The sequence below is a fragment of the Furipterus horrens genome, unplaced genomic scaffold (assembly GCF_987537825.1).
Source record: "Furipterus horrens unplaced genomic scaffold, mFurHor1.1.pri manual_scaffold_1, whole genome shotgun sequence".
NCBI classification, from domain to species: Eukaryota; Metazoa; Chordata; class Mammalia; order Chiroptera; family Furipteridae; genus Furipterus; species Furipterus horrens.
In genome coordinates, this window is record NW_028327171.1 from 25,307,554 (window position 1) to 25,323,761 (window position 16,208).

At 45.1% G+C, this 16,208-nt stretch overlaps 1 protein-coding gene across 1 annotated transcript; it reads right to left on the reverse strand.

The window, feature by feature from the left end:
- Positions 1–2,904: 2,904 nt before the first annotated feature.
- Positions 2,905–14,498, reverse strand: LOC150020789 (uncharacterized). Its single transcript, XM_090285829.1, is given in 4 exon segments — positions 2,905–3,022; positions 3,024–3,331; positions 3,334–3,977; positions 14,381–14,498. Coding segments are annotated over 4 exon segments (1,188 nt in total).
- Positions 14,499–16,208: the final 1,710 nt, after the last annotated feature.

Consider the following 16,208-nt stretch of genomic DNA (forward strand, 5'->3'; position numbering starts at 1 on the left):
GGAACCAACCATTGGCTCTCAAAATTTTTTGTTTTCTCCACTGCTTGGGGAATTCTCATAATTGAAGTTTCCTGCAGCCTTCAGCAGACTCATAATACCTTTTATGGCTTTCTCGGCTGGAAGTGCTCTCACTCCCCTCCCCCAGACTTCCCCACTACTTACTGTCTTGTCTGTATTGTTCCTTTGGACTAATCAGTAACTGACATGATTTCTTCTGTAGCCACTGAAATAGTTAATTTGCATATTATTGCATGTTTTGCTCTGTCTCCAATGGTCTCCTTAAGGGTGGGCACTGTGCTTGATATTCTTCCATCCAGTACTGCTCCCCATTCATGGTATTTTGAACATGATAATATTCGCTGACCTTTGATTTTATTTTAACCTGCCAAACAGCCAAGCAGATTATGTAAGATGCTCCGGACCTAGGGGGTTAACACATTTGGGGACCCCAGGTTTCACCTGGGTTGTGGGCATTGCGTGGGTAGATTCAGGGAGAACTTTTGTTTCTTCTAGTCTCCTTGTTCCTTCTATAGGTGGGTTTCCGATAACCACAGGAGACAGATAATGTTTTCTTCCTTATGCTGGATGTAAGCTCCTCCTACAAATGGGCCCTTTCCCCAAAGGGAGTGATCTGGTTTGTTTCTTGTGTCTTGAGATAACTGGTCCTGAAAACTAGGATACAATGTCAACTAAGTTAAAAACTTTTTCATCCCAACTATCCAGAAATAAGTTAGAAATGGATGCTTATACTTTGCTGTTAAGACTCCACTAAAGTAAAATTAGCAGCTTATGGATCAGAGAAGTAATTGCAAGCATAGGTTAACAGAAACTAAAGGCTGGAAAACTTTGGCAGGGGTTTAAAGCACTTGCTTTTTAGGTAAAGGTTATGCATCCCGAGGACTCTAGATTTTCTTCCCACTGCCAGAGTTGGCAGGCTGGTGTGCATTAGAGGTCATGGCTAAATGATGTGTGGGATGGCTTCATGCTTTTCTGGGAGAGCCTAGTGCACCAGTTCTCTGGTAATGTTAAATTTTGTGAATTTATAAGGGGTGGTAAATAATTGGGACTCTAGGTTGACTGGCTCTTCCCTGTATGTCATGCAAAGAAAGATACAGAAATTAATAAGCAAGAGCGCTAAGAGAATGTTCAGGAGAGCAAACAGTTTTAAGCTCTCTCAGCTACTGTAGAAGCACTGGTAATTACTTACGTGGAAACAGCTGACCTGCTAATTGGAAAACATCCCTGTCTATTCATTAAACTAATTATCCTAAGGAGTTCTTCTAAGCAACACTTAGTCTAGTTCTCATTATTGTGTGCCCTTGAAAGTGATAAACTGTACTTTTAGAATAAAATTTTATAATTTAGACATATGTGTGGTTTAGTCATACATTTTCTTTAATTAGAATGGGGTAGTAATGAGGGGTTACAATTTGACTTTTTATGAAAAAGGTTTATCCACCTCTTCACAGAGAGATTATAATGAATTCTTACACAATGTATGTTCAGATCTGAGAACTCTTTGGAAATCATTATTGTCTTAATATGAGAGGCTTTTTAAACTTTTTTTGGGGGGGGATCACCTTGGATCCTAAATACTTTTTTTTTTTAAAGAGAATGAACATGATTTAAGGCAGTGGCAGAACTTCTCTGTCATAAACTGAGACATCAGGTTCACATAAAACCCATCACTCATGTAGTCACTTTCCCCTGCAGCTCCATTTCACCTTGCAGAGCTTTTTCTTTTAAAGATTTTATTTATTTATTTTTAGAGAAAGCAGAAGGGAGGAAGAAAGAGAGGAGAGAAAGAAACATTGATGTGTGAGAGAAATCGGTTGCCTCTAGCATGCCTCCAGCTGGGGATCTGGCCCGCAACCCAGGCATGGGCCCTGACTGGGAATCGAACCAGTGACTCTTCAGTTCATGGGCCGATGCTCAATCCACTGAGCCACACCAGCCAGGGCCAGAGCTTTTTCTAACCTTAACCAGAACACTGGTTAACAAGTGTAGTAAAAGAGCTGTATACCCAGTGCTCTGCAGATAACAGCAATTATGTCAAAAAATGAGCTGACCTAAAATGATGAGCTGATTCTGTCAAGAACTTGGCTGCCTCTTGACAGTTTTTGGTTGAGGCTATCGGCTTCAGTCTTAGTGGCGTGTACTTCAGAGGCCAGTTCTTGGGTTCAGAGCTTCCTGCGATCTGGGCATTTTTCAGCTGGATGATCTTGGACAAGTCACTCCAAGCTCTGTGCTTTGGTTCCCTTATTTGTAAGTTGGGCTAACAATAGTTCCCACCTCCGTGGGCTGTTGTATTAAATGAGTTACTCTGTGGAAAGTGCTCTTACGTAGTAATTGGTAGTAATTACATAGCAATTCACTCACCCGTCCACTTACTCCTTCACTTACTCATTCAGCCCCATTCTGTTGCGCACTCACTACGTCCTGGGCCCTGCTGTGGAGACTGGCATGAGAGCTACAGCAGTCAGACAGATGAGGTCCCTGTCCTGTAGGACTCCATAGTCTAGGGGGCAGAGACACATCATAAATTAGTAAACTAACTAACAAATCCAGGTACTAATAAGTGTTAAGAAGACAATAGGTAGGGAAATACAGTGACTGGATTATGGGGAGAGAGTTCAACATTAACTCTGGCGAACTGGAGTGGCTTCTGAGGAGGTAACATTTGAGCTGAGAGACCTGAATGGCAAGAGAAGAATGTCAGCTCCCATTAAAATAAAGTTTTCCGTTGTGTTGATCACTTTGTCCACATTCTTCTTTTAAAATCTCAACATCAATATAAAATCCTTCCCAGAGGCACAGCACTAGAGATCTTGAGTCCCTTTCCCACCCGCACGTGACTGTTCAAACAAGTCATTGTCAGGGTCTGGAAGCTCATTCCCCCACACTTCATCTTGATAGTACCCAGATCTGCACCCCCTGGGGTCGCTCGCCCTTGGCTCCAGCTGGGTGCTCACCCACCTTGTTAGGCCTCAGTCTCTGGAAGAGCCTGACTCTGTTGTTCCCAACTGACAGGAAGTACAGGACTGGACTGAGGCAGCTGTTCAGGCTCACTAGCGGCCTGCAGACCTTGTAGGCCATGCTGACCACCACCAGGACCCGGCAGTTCTGAGATGACGTCAGGAAGCGCAGGATGAGGTAGAAGGAGCGTGTAACGTGGAAGGGCACGAAGCAGAGGGTGAAGAGGCTGCACACCAGCAGGATGGTCCTGACGGACTTGGCCCGGACTGCGTTGCCCGTCCTCTCCAGGGTCTCCTCTGGCTTGGTCAGGCTCCTGACCATCAGCGAGTAGCACACCAAGATGACCAAGGAGGGAATGACAAAGCCAGACAATGTCTGAACCATACTGTAGACAAAAAACTGGTCAAAATTCTCCGGATCGGTCATGTCATAGCAGATCACCTGGCCGTCGATGTGGTCCGTGTGGGAGAAGCCCAGTGTGGGCAGCACCTGCAGGACCACCAGGGCCCAGGTGGCAGCTGTGCCTAAGAGGGCGTGCCGGCGGGTCCGGTAGGGCAGTGAAGTCAGGGGGTGGCACACGCCCAGGAAGCGGTGCACGGAGATGCAGGTGAGCAGCAGGATGCTGCCGTAGAGGTTGGTGTAGAACAGGAAGCGCAGCAGCCTGCAGAGCAGTTCCCCAAAGGGCCACCTGTCCCCTAGGGCGTAGGTGGTGATGAGGAAGGGCAGCGTCAGCACATAAAGCAGATCGGCCACCATCAGGTTCACCAGATAGATGGTGGCACAGCTCCAGCGCTTGGTTTGGCACCAGGAGAGCCACAGGACGGTGCCATTCAGGGGCAGCCCTAGCACAAAGATGATACTGTAGGTCAGAGGGAGGTAGACTTGCTTGTAGTCCTCTGAGAGGTGGCAGAGTCCTCGTTCCTTGGAGGCATTAGTATCCTGCTTCTCCATCTCCCGGGGGGCTCCCTCTGGGGGCACAGCGGCTCCTGCCTCTGCTTCCCCTGGGAGGAAACAAAGCAGACAGCAGAGCAGCTTGACCTCAGTGGTGTTAGCCTCTGCTTGGATCTGGCATTCAGCTCTGTGATATGTATGGTTCAGCACTCTCCCGCAGTCTGCTCAGAGTCCTTGTTGGAGAGAGACCAGCTCCAGGAGAAAATTAAACTCAAGGGCAAAGCAGTCTTCAACCAGCGGGCTTGTAGACTTACCAGGTCCAAAGGGCTGGCCCTACACTGACTTGGGTGCTCTCTGCTCCAGGCTGGGTTGTACTAGGAAACTCAACTACACATGGTGGCAGGTAGGTACTGCTGTCATTTAAACCGGGCACATGCAACCTCCAGCGCTGACTCCTCCTCGGACTGGAATCCTTTGCATAGAGCCAGGAAATCTCCAAGGGGAGATACATCAACCCCACACTCTCAGGGGGTGATATTGCCTCCAATCTGGTCCTAACCCCACTTACTATGGCGGAAAAGAAAGCGATCCTTAGGGCTTAGGGAGGATTAGGAAAAGCACAGGTTTTGCCTACAGGCTCTGCTGGAGGATTTTGATTTGTATCTCTTTCAGGATTTATTAACTGCATATTTGAATACCAAGGCTGATTTGCTTGTAAACCATCTCAGCACCCTGAACAGCTAAGAAGACAAATCTGAGCCATGAAGCCAGGTGCAACTTCTTCCTCATTCCCATCCCTGCAGGCAAAGCAGATGCACTAGGCCAAGGGAGCTGTGCGTGGAGCCTGCGTGCAGGTTCTGTCGCATCGGAAAGTCCGTGGGCCAGTCAGCCAATCAGCATGGCGCCTACAGGGATGGAAGGAAGTTTATTTCTAGGACTTAACATTCAGAGAGATGAATTAATACAGGGCAAGAGAGAAAAGATAGGTAATTTTCCAATACATTGAATGTTGATTGTAAACTTATATAAGACTTTATTCGCAAGGAAAGGAACAGAGACCTCATTCACTCAGTCAACAAACATTTATTGAGCACCTATGGAGTCAGGCAAAGAGGAATAGAACACAGCCCTTGCTCTCCAGGATCTCGCAGTCTGGCTGGGAAGACAGAAGCGGATACAGCTAATGGTCATACAACGTGGAAAATGGTCAGAATGCTCTGAAAACCAGCAGGGTGCCGTAGTTCTCCCCTGTGGGGGTGGGGCAAAGGCTTCTGAGACCAGGTGCCATCTGAGCTCCCTGGGAGAACATAGAGGAGCCAGTGAGGCAGAGAAGGGGGAGGGGCACGCCTGGCCGGGCAGGGGAAGGGCTCAGTGTGTCCTGGGATGGCAGGAGAGCCGGCAAGAAGGGTGCAAGTCAGGGATGCCACAGTAGGGAGCATGGATATCCTTACGCAGGATCGAGGAGGGATGAGGCTGTGTTTGAGGAAGACAGAAGCAGCAGCACAGAACTGGGCCCGGAGCAGTCAGACTATAAGGGGAGCTGTAGCAGTGCGTGCAGGTGGGAGATGCTCAGTACCCCAACCACGGCCATGCACCATGGACGAAGAGGAGGAACCTGACTCCAGAGACACTGCTGAGGCAGGGAGCAACAGGACTGACTGGACATGGGGCAGGAGCCAGCGGAGGTGTGGAGGCTGGGTGAGTGGTGAGGCCAGCGCTGGAGCTGAAGCCTGAAACTTGAAGGCTGGGACTGGTATCCAAGGTTGTGGGGACAGTGGCTGTCTGTGCTGCAGCCTGCCAAGGGGCTTGGCATCTCACTGACTGGCTTTAAAATCCACCCTCCTGGGAGAGCAAAGCCTTTTGGCTGGGTGAGTAAAAGGAATGTAGTTTTCATCCATTTTGTTCCCTGTAATCTTGCATGTGGGAGGCTGACAGACACAGTTATTTCCAGCGAAGCTGCCCTCCCAGCTCAGTGTGGGCTCTTGAAGGGAAGCCGAGGAGGGAACCAGCCTGGCTGAGTGAGCCCTGGCTTGACCAGCAGGCTCACACCCGTGATCTGATTTACTTTTCAGAGCAACCTTGTGGATGAAGCATTATTACCCAGTTTCACTGACAAGGGTCAGAGAAGACACCCCTGTGGGGCTCACTGCGCCCTCTAATCTCGCGGGCTCGCTCCTGCCGGGTGTTGTGTGTCCACCCCTCGTGGCATGATGTGATGGGGAAAAGCACTCACATCTGCTCTGCCAGGACCACTGGGCCCGTCTGCAGCAGATCACCTTGTCTCTCAGCCAGCAGAACGGGACAATCTCGCTGGTGAGGTTGCTCTGAGGATCAGTGAGGAGAGAGGCTCAGGTGCCACAGGCCTGCCGCAAGGGAGAACCCAACTCACTGTAGCTCTCACCCCCCCCCCCCCTCCAGCCTTCTTCTTGCCCTGGAGACTATGGTGCCCAGGAAACCAGAGCTCTTTGGTTTATGTTGGAAGACGGGAGGTCAAGTGCAGCTTTGCTACCCAAAAGCAGGATAAGGTCCCTTTTCTTCCTGGCCATTACCTTCTACTCTCGTCTGGATTGTGTCCCCTACAAATCCAGAGGTTGAACCCGTAGCCCCTAGTGTACATTTGGAGTAAGGAAGTAATTTGGGTTAAATGAGGTCATATGAGTGGGGCCCTAATCCGATAGAATTAGTATCTTTATAATAAAGGACAGAAGAGAGCTCACTCTCTCTCTCTCTCACGTGAGGACACAGTGAGAAGGTGGCCTGCAAGCCAGGAAGAATCCCTACCATTCTTGATCTTGGGCTTCCCCGTCTCCAGAACTGTGAGAGGACATATATGTTGTTTAAGTCACCCAGCCTGTGGCATTTTGTTGCAGCAGTTTGCAGACTAAGATACCTTCCACACACTTCCAGGCCTACCTGGTGTGGAGAGACACTTTGTAAGTGAGAGGATGACCATCCTTAGGGCATACGTGTAAGAGAAGTACACAATGTTCAGACTAGGGCATCATTGAGGGCTGCTCTTACAGAGAAAGGAAGAGGGAGAAGAACTCAGGCCATAAAGGGTTAATTCACTTGCCTAAAGCTGGAACAGTGTTGACTACCTCCTGCCCCTGAAGCCTCTATTCTCTAGCCTCTGTCATTCCCAGACTTTTCTCCTGCTTTTCTAGAGGAATTCATTGTGATGAAGGATTGAAGGTCTATGTAGCTATTCACAGAATAAAGGAAAATACCCAGAGTGAAAGAGAGGGGGTCTGGAGGCTTGGAAGAGAGTTGGGGGGACAGTTGCCATGATAGGTGGGATTCTAAGGAGTAGAGATGGGTACACTTCTAGAAAGTGAGTGTGTATTGCATAATGTAGTTTCCCCTCTTTGTCACCGCTTCCTCGAGCTTTAAAAATGACTGACACAATTTAGAGTTGGAATTTGTTTCTTTTTTCTTTTTTCTTTATATCCTCACCTGAGGACATGCTTATTGATTTTAGAGAGAGAAAGGGAGGAAGAATGAGAGAGAGAAACATCCATCAGTTGCCTCCTGTACAGGCCTAGACCTACCCTGACCTGGGTTTGAACCCACAACCAAGTATGTGCCCTGACCGGGGATTGAACCTGCAATTTTTGGGGACAGTGTTCAACCAACTGAGCCCCCATGCCAGGGTGGAATTTGTTTCTTTTAAATGGGCTCAGTGGGGAGATGGGCCTTGAGAAAAAAAAAATGAAGCAAGTGTCCAGACTAGCTTTGTGATTTAAATGGGCACCATGGCTTCTTCCCACTGTGCATCCCCAAGAGCTTGGGCCTGTCTCTGACAAGTCATCCGGGAGCAGCAGTGACCTCTGAGTACCATGGAGGACAGCTTCCAAAGGGGACAGGGAGGTCTTTGCGATACATATTTCCATAGTTCAGAAAAGGAAAAAGTTGTGAATAAATATGAGTGACAACAAAGTATTACTGCCTTTCAGTTGGGGTCAAAATTTTGGGACAAAGGAGTGAGCGTTGCTCATTGTTATTTTAAAATGCCCCTATAGTATCATAAATGTGTTTATCTGTATGAATTTACTTTAATGTTACATATTTTACCTGCATCTGGAGACCTTTCTTAAACAATTAAGCTATTTAATGGAGTCTCATAAATGCCTTTGGACAGTACAAGATTGATTTTAGAAGTTATTCTGAAAAACTGTTGATTCATGTATACATTTCTTAATTTACAAAGATAAATTAGGTATGTATTATTCACATTACAACATAATTATTTGATTTTTCAACAAGTTTTTTAAAATGAGGGCCCCAAATACCTTTGATCAGGTAGTGGATTTAAGTTGTCTGAATTATTTTGAGTTATTTTTCCTGTTTTTCAAATCCACTGAATCACTTGGTGTTATTTGGCCAACAGACCACTAGATGGCATTGAAGACCAACAGACAGATTACAGTCTGCCCTGGCAAATGGAAGCAGAAATTGGGATAGGGCTCAAGTCCAGAAATAGCAACTGTGGATGCCGTTTAATTCATTGAGAACGTAGAGAAAATTCTACCCACCAAACCACCTCCTATGGGTCTTTTGGTCTACAGTTACAGTTCCGTTCACACAATGAAATGGCATCCCAGTCAGCAAAAGCAATGTTACTGTGATTGATTTTCCTAAGGATCTTGTGGGATGAGCATGACAGGCGTCCCCCCATTTGACAGCTGAGCAAACCGAGGTTCAGAGAGGGTCTGTGGAAGTTCCTATTTGCTGTGACCTGGGACAAGTCCTATCTGCTATGATCTGGGCTACGTTTACAAAGTAGGGACTCAGCAAATTCCCAGATGTCCAGGGAATTTTTTTTACCTACCTACCCACTCCCTCCAATCATACAACAAAGAAGGAAGACACGGAAATAAGAGTAGGTCACCCCTGAAGTCACAGATGTAGTACTTTTGTTTTAGATGACGGAACTGATAACAGAACTCTAGATCGAAAAGCATGATCTGAAGATAATGGTAAGGAGAGATGTAACAGAACAAATAAAATTAAAAAAACACACACACAAAAAACTGTCAAGAGTGATATACAGCAACCCTTTATTCAGGTTTAAACTATACCTTGAATCATAAGATAAAAGGTACTCACATAGCTTTTTAATGAATTTGTTATAAATTTACAGCTTAGACTTGTGCCTGCTGTGTACCTGGATCCCTCCTCCATGTCTGAATTATCCCAAAACGTAGGAGTCTGGAGGCTTTACTTTTTTCATAAGGAAAGCAACTTGGATCATTTAAATAATTTAGAAGACTCTCTAGAGACAGTGAGTACTTAATTTCAATAATTAAGTTAAATGGCAGCTTGCACATTTTTGTTTTCTGTTGACAAGGATCTGACATAATTGGCAGCTTCAAATTGGTGTAAACACAGGGAGCGATCGGGGAACATGGCTCTGACATCCTATTGTCACAACAGAGAAGGTGGATGCATGGCAGCTGATGTTACTCTGTCTGGAAAACGCATTGCTGAAAAAAATAATCTTTTACTCCATCTGTACAAATGTGTGATCCCCCAAACTGACTTTGAAATGAGAATTTTTAACATTAATTAATGGTGCAGTAAAATAACTAGCTGTATGGTCTTGTGGTTGCACCAGTCCATCATTGCCCCTGGGCTCACGACCCTGAAAGGGGGTCTTTATTAGACTTTTTCCTTTTCCTCTCATTTAGCATCAGACAAAGACCTTTAAGGACATCATAGCTATGTGCTGTGTGAAGAAATACAGAAAGCTGGTTTGGTTTCCAGCAAGAGAGGATATCAGTAGCAGAGCCTGGGGCTCTAGGCCTAGTGGTAAGTTGCCCAAGGCATTTTCAGAGCAGAGGGTTTGTGTCCCAGGACCCCTCCTTTGATCCATGATCCACTCTTACCCTCAGGCAGCAAGTTCCCTGCATAACCTGCTCATAAAATGCTGTTTGCAATGGTAACACAGGGCTGCATGTCGCTGTCCACCATCGCAGTCTTTCCTGTTGCTAGGGTGTTGCTAGGATGGGGGTGTTGGTGTGGGAAGAACCCACAGTGGCTCTGGACACTCAGCAGTGAGAGAGGGGGAGAATGATGTTGTCCTCACCGCAGAGCAGAGCCCAGGCTCGGCATGCGACCATTTTATTTGGGGGTACAATTCCAGGGAGCCGTAGTGGGGCAGCAGGGGAGTGACCTGTTGAATAAGGAAGGAGTGACAGGAGACTTGGGGTTGCGGTATTGAGTTAGCTCACAAAAGGCAACCGAGTGCTCAGTCCCAAAGGATTGTCTTCTGAGAACCTGAATCAGTGCATTTCAGGGAAGTCCTTTCAGAGCCAGGAAGAAGGAGGTCTTTGTTCACCAGCTCCTGTCTCCCACTGGCCAGGCCCCCTGGTGGGCGCGTGCATCTATGCATCCAGGAGAGCGTCAGAAAGAGGAGGCCCATTGGAGAGAATCCATTTTCTCACCCAACCCCATTTTCTTTTGCCCTGTGAGGTGTTCCCTCTCCCTCCCCCGGCACTTCAGTGTTGCTTCCGCATGGGGAGAGATGAAGGGGCCCCTGCTGTATCTGTACCCGAATCCTTTTATGTGAAGTGATTCTTCTAGTTTATTCTTGCTCATTTTGTTTTCTATTGAGTTGTCTTTTTTGTTACTGATTTTTAGTTCTTTGCATATTTTAGATAAAAGTCTCTTCAGTTATTCATATTGCAAAGCCACTCTGTGACTTTCCCTGGCTTAATGACATATATAATTTTTTTAAAGCAATGAAAGTTTTTAATTTTAACATAGTTGAAATGATGAGTTTTCTTTTATGGTTTGTAGTTTTGTATCTGGGTTAAGAATATTTCTCAACCTTGAAGTCATAAAGATATTCTTCTGTATTAGTGTGTGAAAGCCTTCTCCTTTTAGATCCAATTGGTTTTGTCCTACTAAAGGGTTTAGTGTGTGTGTGCCTGTGTGTATGTGTGTCAGGCAAACATGATTAGATTAGATGCTGTTTGGTGAATGGAGATCAGGGAGCACTTGACAGGTTAGGAGGCATTTTTTCCAGTCTAGGAGGGCCATGTTGGTGGCTTTGACTTGTGTGGTGAGGATGGCAACAGAAGGAAATGGGTGGATTCAGTGGTTATTTAAGAAGTAAATGAATGTGACTTGGTGATGCATTAAATATGGGGGTGGAGAAGGCTTAAGTCCCACCACACATGACTTTTTCCCCCTGCTACCAGCAGATGCCTTCACCCTTCTTCTGTTTATTATTTCTCTATTTCATTGATTCTCTATTCAGTTTCTGACTCTCTCTTGCATCTTCCAACGCAGCTTTCCCTCTGGGCATCCTTTGGTTTCCATTGCTACAGATACCTAACTCTGCACAGAGTCATAGAAATTTTCCCAGGAGACTCTGACTGACTGAGGTGTTCACCATTATTCCTGTTTGGGTAGGACTGGAACAGCCAGGCCTCTCACATGCTCTGGGTCTCTCACATATTGACTGGCTAGCTGGCTGGGTGGCCCCTTCCTTATGGTCTGAGGCTGCTCTGAAGGAATCACAGAGTTGGGAGTAGAGTCACACAGCACAGATGAACATTGAGAGTTGCTGTTTCTGCAGGGGCTTTGAGAAAGACAGTTCCCCCTCAGAAGGGAGCTGTGAGCAGCTGGCACTTGGTGTGCCCTTGGTGTGAGGACAGAAGAGTATTAGAGAAGACACACTTGAGTATGAATTTTTATTTTCACCAAACTCCATTTTTCTTTAATGTCTAAGTTATGACCTTGCTTTCTAAAGCACATACTTATAATAGAAACTTCTCATGACTCTAAAACAATTGTGGTAACAAATATAATATTTGAAGCTGGTCTCCAACACGAGAAACTTTCATTTATTAATAGTATACCAGTCAGAGCTTTGACTCTGAGATATTTTGTTCATGCATAAACTGTAAATTTGAATTGACAGTCCTATTAATGATGGAATGCAGTTATGTATGTTCATGGCACAAGGACCAAGTGGATATTTTTGAACCTTGTTATAGGCAAGACAGATTAAAAACAGTAGTTATAGAGAATGAAAGAGGCCTCAATGTCATGTTCAGTAAAACATGTCAGAGATGAGGTCTCAGAGAACACTCCAGTGAAATATGAGGGGAAGGTGTGGAGTTGCAAGGAGTTTCATTTAAACACAAGGCTCATGTATTAATATTTTCATTGATTTATTTTCATGCCAATATGTTCTGACATAAATATGGTGATCTATAATGTATCGACCATAAAAGTCAACATTATTTTTAAAGCTGACTCAGGGAAATAAAAGCTCATTGTTGGTGCTGATATATACAGTATGTTACCCTGTTGAAAAATTAACCTCTCCTGTCCTGCTCCTGATTGAGATAAATATGACGATGCATGTTAACAGCCGCTGACCTTTTGCGCATGTTTTGCTTCATGGCCAAAGTGTAGTTTGCAACTGGACTGATCCATGGTATGTAGTAAAAAGAAGTGCATAGTCAACATTCCAGAAAAGACTCTGCCAAGAACAAAAGCTAGTCAGCAAACATCTTTGTGTTTTAGATGGTCAAAAGGCTTGTGAAACTCTCCTGGACACATACTGTGAAGCCCATGCCTTGTGTCTTTGGTAAATGGTGAGAGCAACAAGTAGAAGTGGAATAGAGACCCCAAAACAGAGAGGACAAGTGGGGACAATGTCAGTGTGGGTGGTAACAGAGAAGAGACTCAGTCTTAGTCTGGAGTGCTAGAGCCACATGGCATACCCCAGTGCTCTGCACAAGTCAACCACAACAGTGATGGGGCCTTCAGTGAACTGATTCTATGAAATGAAATGAAAAATGAAGCCAAGGAGAATTTAATTTAGCAGCATAGGAGAGAATGCTAATGAGAATGCTAATGGATGACTTCTTCCATTAAGTTTCAGAACAGAATCACTTTGCTGAAAATAAGAAAATACTGAGAATTTTTTGAGCTAAAGGGTTCCTTGGTGTAAGGCAGGGGTAATTACTTGATAGGTGAGGAAACTATTAAACCTCAGGAGGTTAATTGAGCAATTTGTCCAAGGTCACCTAGCTGGTTAGTGGCTAAGCTGTCTCTGGAGTCCAGATCAGTTCTCTGACTTTTCTGCTCCGTTTTATCAATTAGAAACCTTGACTGATAGACAATACATGTGCATGGTGGATAGTCCACATGACTACTTGAATCTGGTGTCCAGCCCACCTGTGCACTGAGCTGACTCTTGTCAAGATTCCCAATGGCCTCCATGTTGCTAGTTCTATGGAAACTGACTAAATTTAAACCTCTAATTGTGATATGCTGAAGTTGAGCACTTCTTGAAGCAGTCACTTTTCTTGCTTTCTCTATTAGTTAGAACTTCATTGCTAGTGAAAGACACTCATGACAAAGGTGGCGAAGCTAAACAATAATTTACTGGCTCATATAATCACTGTCTTGGTGAGACTGGTTTTCAGTGTGGTCTGAAGCAGGAGCTCGGATAATGTTACTACGACTGCCTTCTCTCTCTCTATTTCTTGGTTCCACTTCCGTCAAATTGGCTTCATTCTCATACATACCCTCTTCTCATAGTGGAGAGGCTGCTATAAACTCCAGTCTTTAATTTTGTTCTGTGCAAATCCAGTAGTAAAATATGTCTCAGCCAGGAAGTCCTGGGATTAGCACCAATTGGTCCTATTGTCTTTTCCTAACTATGTGCTCATCCCTGAACCAACCACTGTGGCCAGGCGGGTGGAATGCATTGATTAGCCTCGGCCTTCGTTAAATTCTCTACCCCTAGGACAAGGGAAGATTAACTTCACCCAAATTTCTTGCTATTAGAGCAGAAGCCCCCACTCCCTGGGCCATGGACCAGTACAGGTTTGTGTCCTGTTAGGAACCAGGCCACACAGCAGGAGGTGAGCAGCGGGCTGAGTGAACGAAGCTTCATGTGTATTTATAGCCACTCCGCATTTCTCGAATTACTGCCTGAGCTGCGCCCCCTGTCAGATCTGCAGCAGCATTAGATTCTTACAGAAGCAGGAACCCTACTGTGAAGTGCACATGCAAGGGATCTAGGGTGCACGCTCCTTGTGAGATTCTAATGCCTGATGGTTTGAGTTGGAGCTGAGGTGGTGATGCTAGCGCTGGGGAGCCACTGCAAATACACATTATCAGTAGCAGAGAGGTTTGACTGCACAGAGACCATAATAAATCAGTTGCTTGCAGACTCATATCAAAACCCTATCAGTGAGTGGCAAGCTGCATTGGTGGCAGGCAATAAAGCCATCCTCCCGGCCTCCAGTCCATAGGAAAGTTGTCTTCCATGAACCAGTCCCTGGTGCCAAAAAGTTTGAGGACCACTGTATTAGCATGAGGAAAGAGGGTAGTTCTAAAGCATATTTGAGGTCCTGTTACTACTAGAAAGGAACTGAATACTGGGCAGCAAAAACAGCAAATGCCCATAACAACTTCCCTGACACCACATTTTTCTAATGTGTGTCTTGCTTCACTCTTTTCTCTCTCACTGTGTTCCCCTTCTCACCTTGCTCTCTAATGTTGGAGTTCCTCAGGGCCCAGCGCCAGACCTTCTTCCCTTCCAGGTCTGTATTTCCTCTCAAGGTGAATGTATCCAGTCTGTAGTGAAAGCAGAAGATGACCATAGCCCAAGGCACTTAGAGTCAACCTTAGCTAACATGGCAGTTGACATTGTAGGCCATAGAATTGAAAGAAATACCATGTTTCCCCGAAAATAAGACAGTGTCTTATATTAATTTTTGCTCCTAAAGATGCGCTAGGTATTATTTTCAGGGGATGTCTTATTTTTCCATGAACAAGAATTCACATTTATTGCTGAACAAAAAACCAACATGTATTAATATACTGCAGTCACGTCATCACAAACATCAGCATAACCAGCCAAACACTGAATTTCATCAAGAATTTGGGGGGAGCTGTAGCAATGACTGCTGCTAGGTCTTATTTTCAGGGGAGGCTTTATATTTCTAGGCTTGAAAAAGATTGCACTAGGTCTTATTTTGGGGGGATGTCTTATTTCTGGGGAAACAGGGTAGTATTTAATGGGAAATCTTGAGAGGAAAGAAGATTGTTGACACAGTGTATATGAGAATGCGAAGCACGGAGCGACTCCTTATCCTTTGCTCCAGAGATAAGGGACAAGGTTAGAGCATATTTACAAGTTGTTACCATACAGGCACAATGAATGACGTAATTAGCCAGGTGGGTTGAAAGTACTGTTAAGGTTAGATCTATATATATATTTGCTTTTTCTCCTCGTGAAATTGAATTTCTGGCTGGTTTGTTTGCTGGGAATGTAAAGAAATCTCTTGGGATATTTCCCCCTTTATTACAGAGGTTTACTGTAATTACATATGGGATACAATCTTTAACCTTGGGGCTATGGTTACTGCAAAATTTGTTTTACATATTTGTTGTGGGGTATTGCATTTACTCACTATATGTCTGAAATAAGGAATTGTATATTTAGAATACATCTCGGTAGGAGATTGGATTTCTATACCTAAGCTATCATGTGCCTACCAGCACTGTTAGTGACCTTGCTAACTTTATTCCATTACCCCATTTCTACATAAAGTCATAAACCCAATTTCTAGTCAGAAACCATAAGATCCTTTGTCTCGGTTTTCTGGTGATTGATGTATTTGAGAAACATAAATTAGAGGTTCTAGAAGACTAATTCTAACAGTATGTGAAGCTTGTTTTCTTCATACCATGTCTTGATAACTTCCTAGTCCGTATCCACAGCCCTGTTTGGTGCCCTGAGCTCCAGACTTGTATATCCAGCTGCCCACCTAGCACTGTCTGGGTATTTTACAGATTTCATTCACCTAGTATGACCAAGAGTGGGATTCTAATGTCCTCCTTTTTTTTTTTCTCCCACCAAATCTGTCTCTCTGCTCAACATTCTTCATCATTTCAGTAAATGGCACTGTTATGTATCCAGTTTCTCAAGCAAAAATTTTGGAAACCATTCTCCATTTTTCTCTTTTTTCTTCTCCTACATAGTCTTTCACCAAGTCCTATCAAATAGCTGTCAGACCATCCACTTCTGCCTACTTGCTGCCACCACCCTGGTCTTTGCCACTGTAATCTCTTGCCTCACTTCAACTGTACCCCTCCCTGGTCTCCACACCTCCTTCTACTCTAATCACAGCAGCCAGGGTGATGTGTATGAAGCGTGAGTCAGGCCATGTGCCCTTCTAAGGACTTTCCACTGTTTTTCTCATGTTCTTCAGAATAAACCTCAAATGTCTTCCCAAGACTGCAAGGCCCTGTGTGCTCTTGTTCCTGTCTTGCAGTTCAACCTCATTTCATCTGCTCTGTCCCTCATC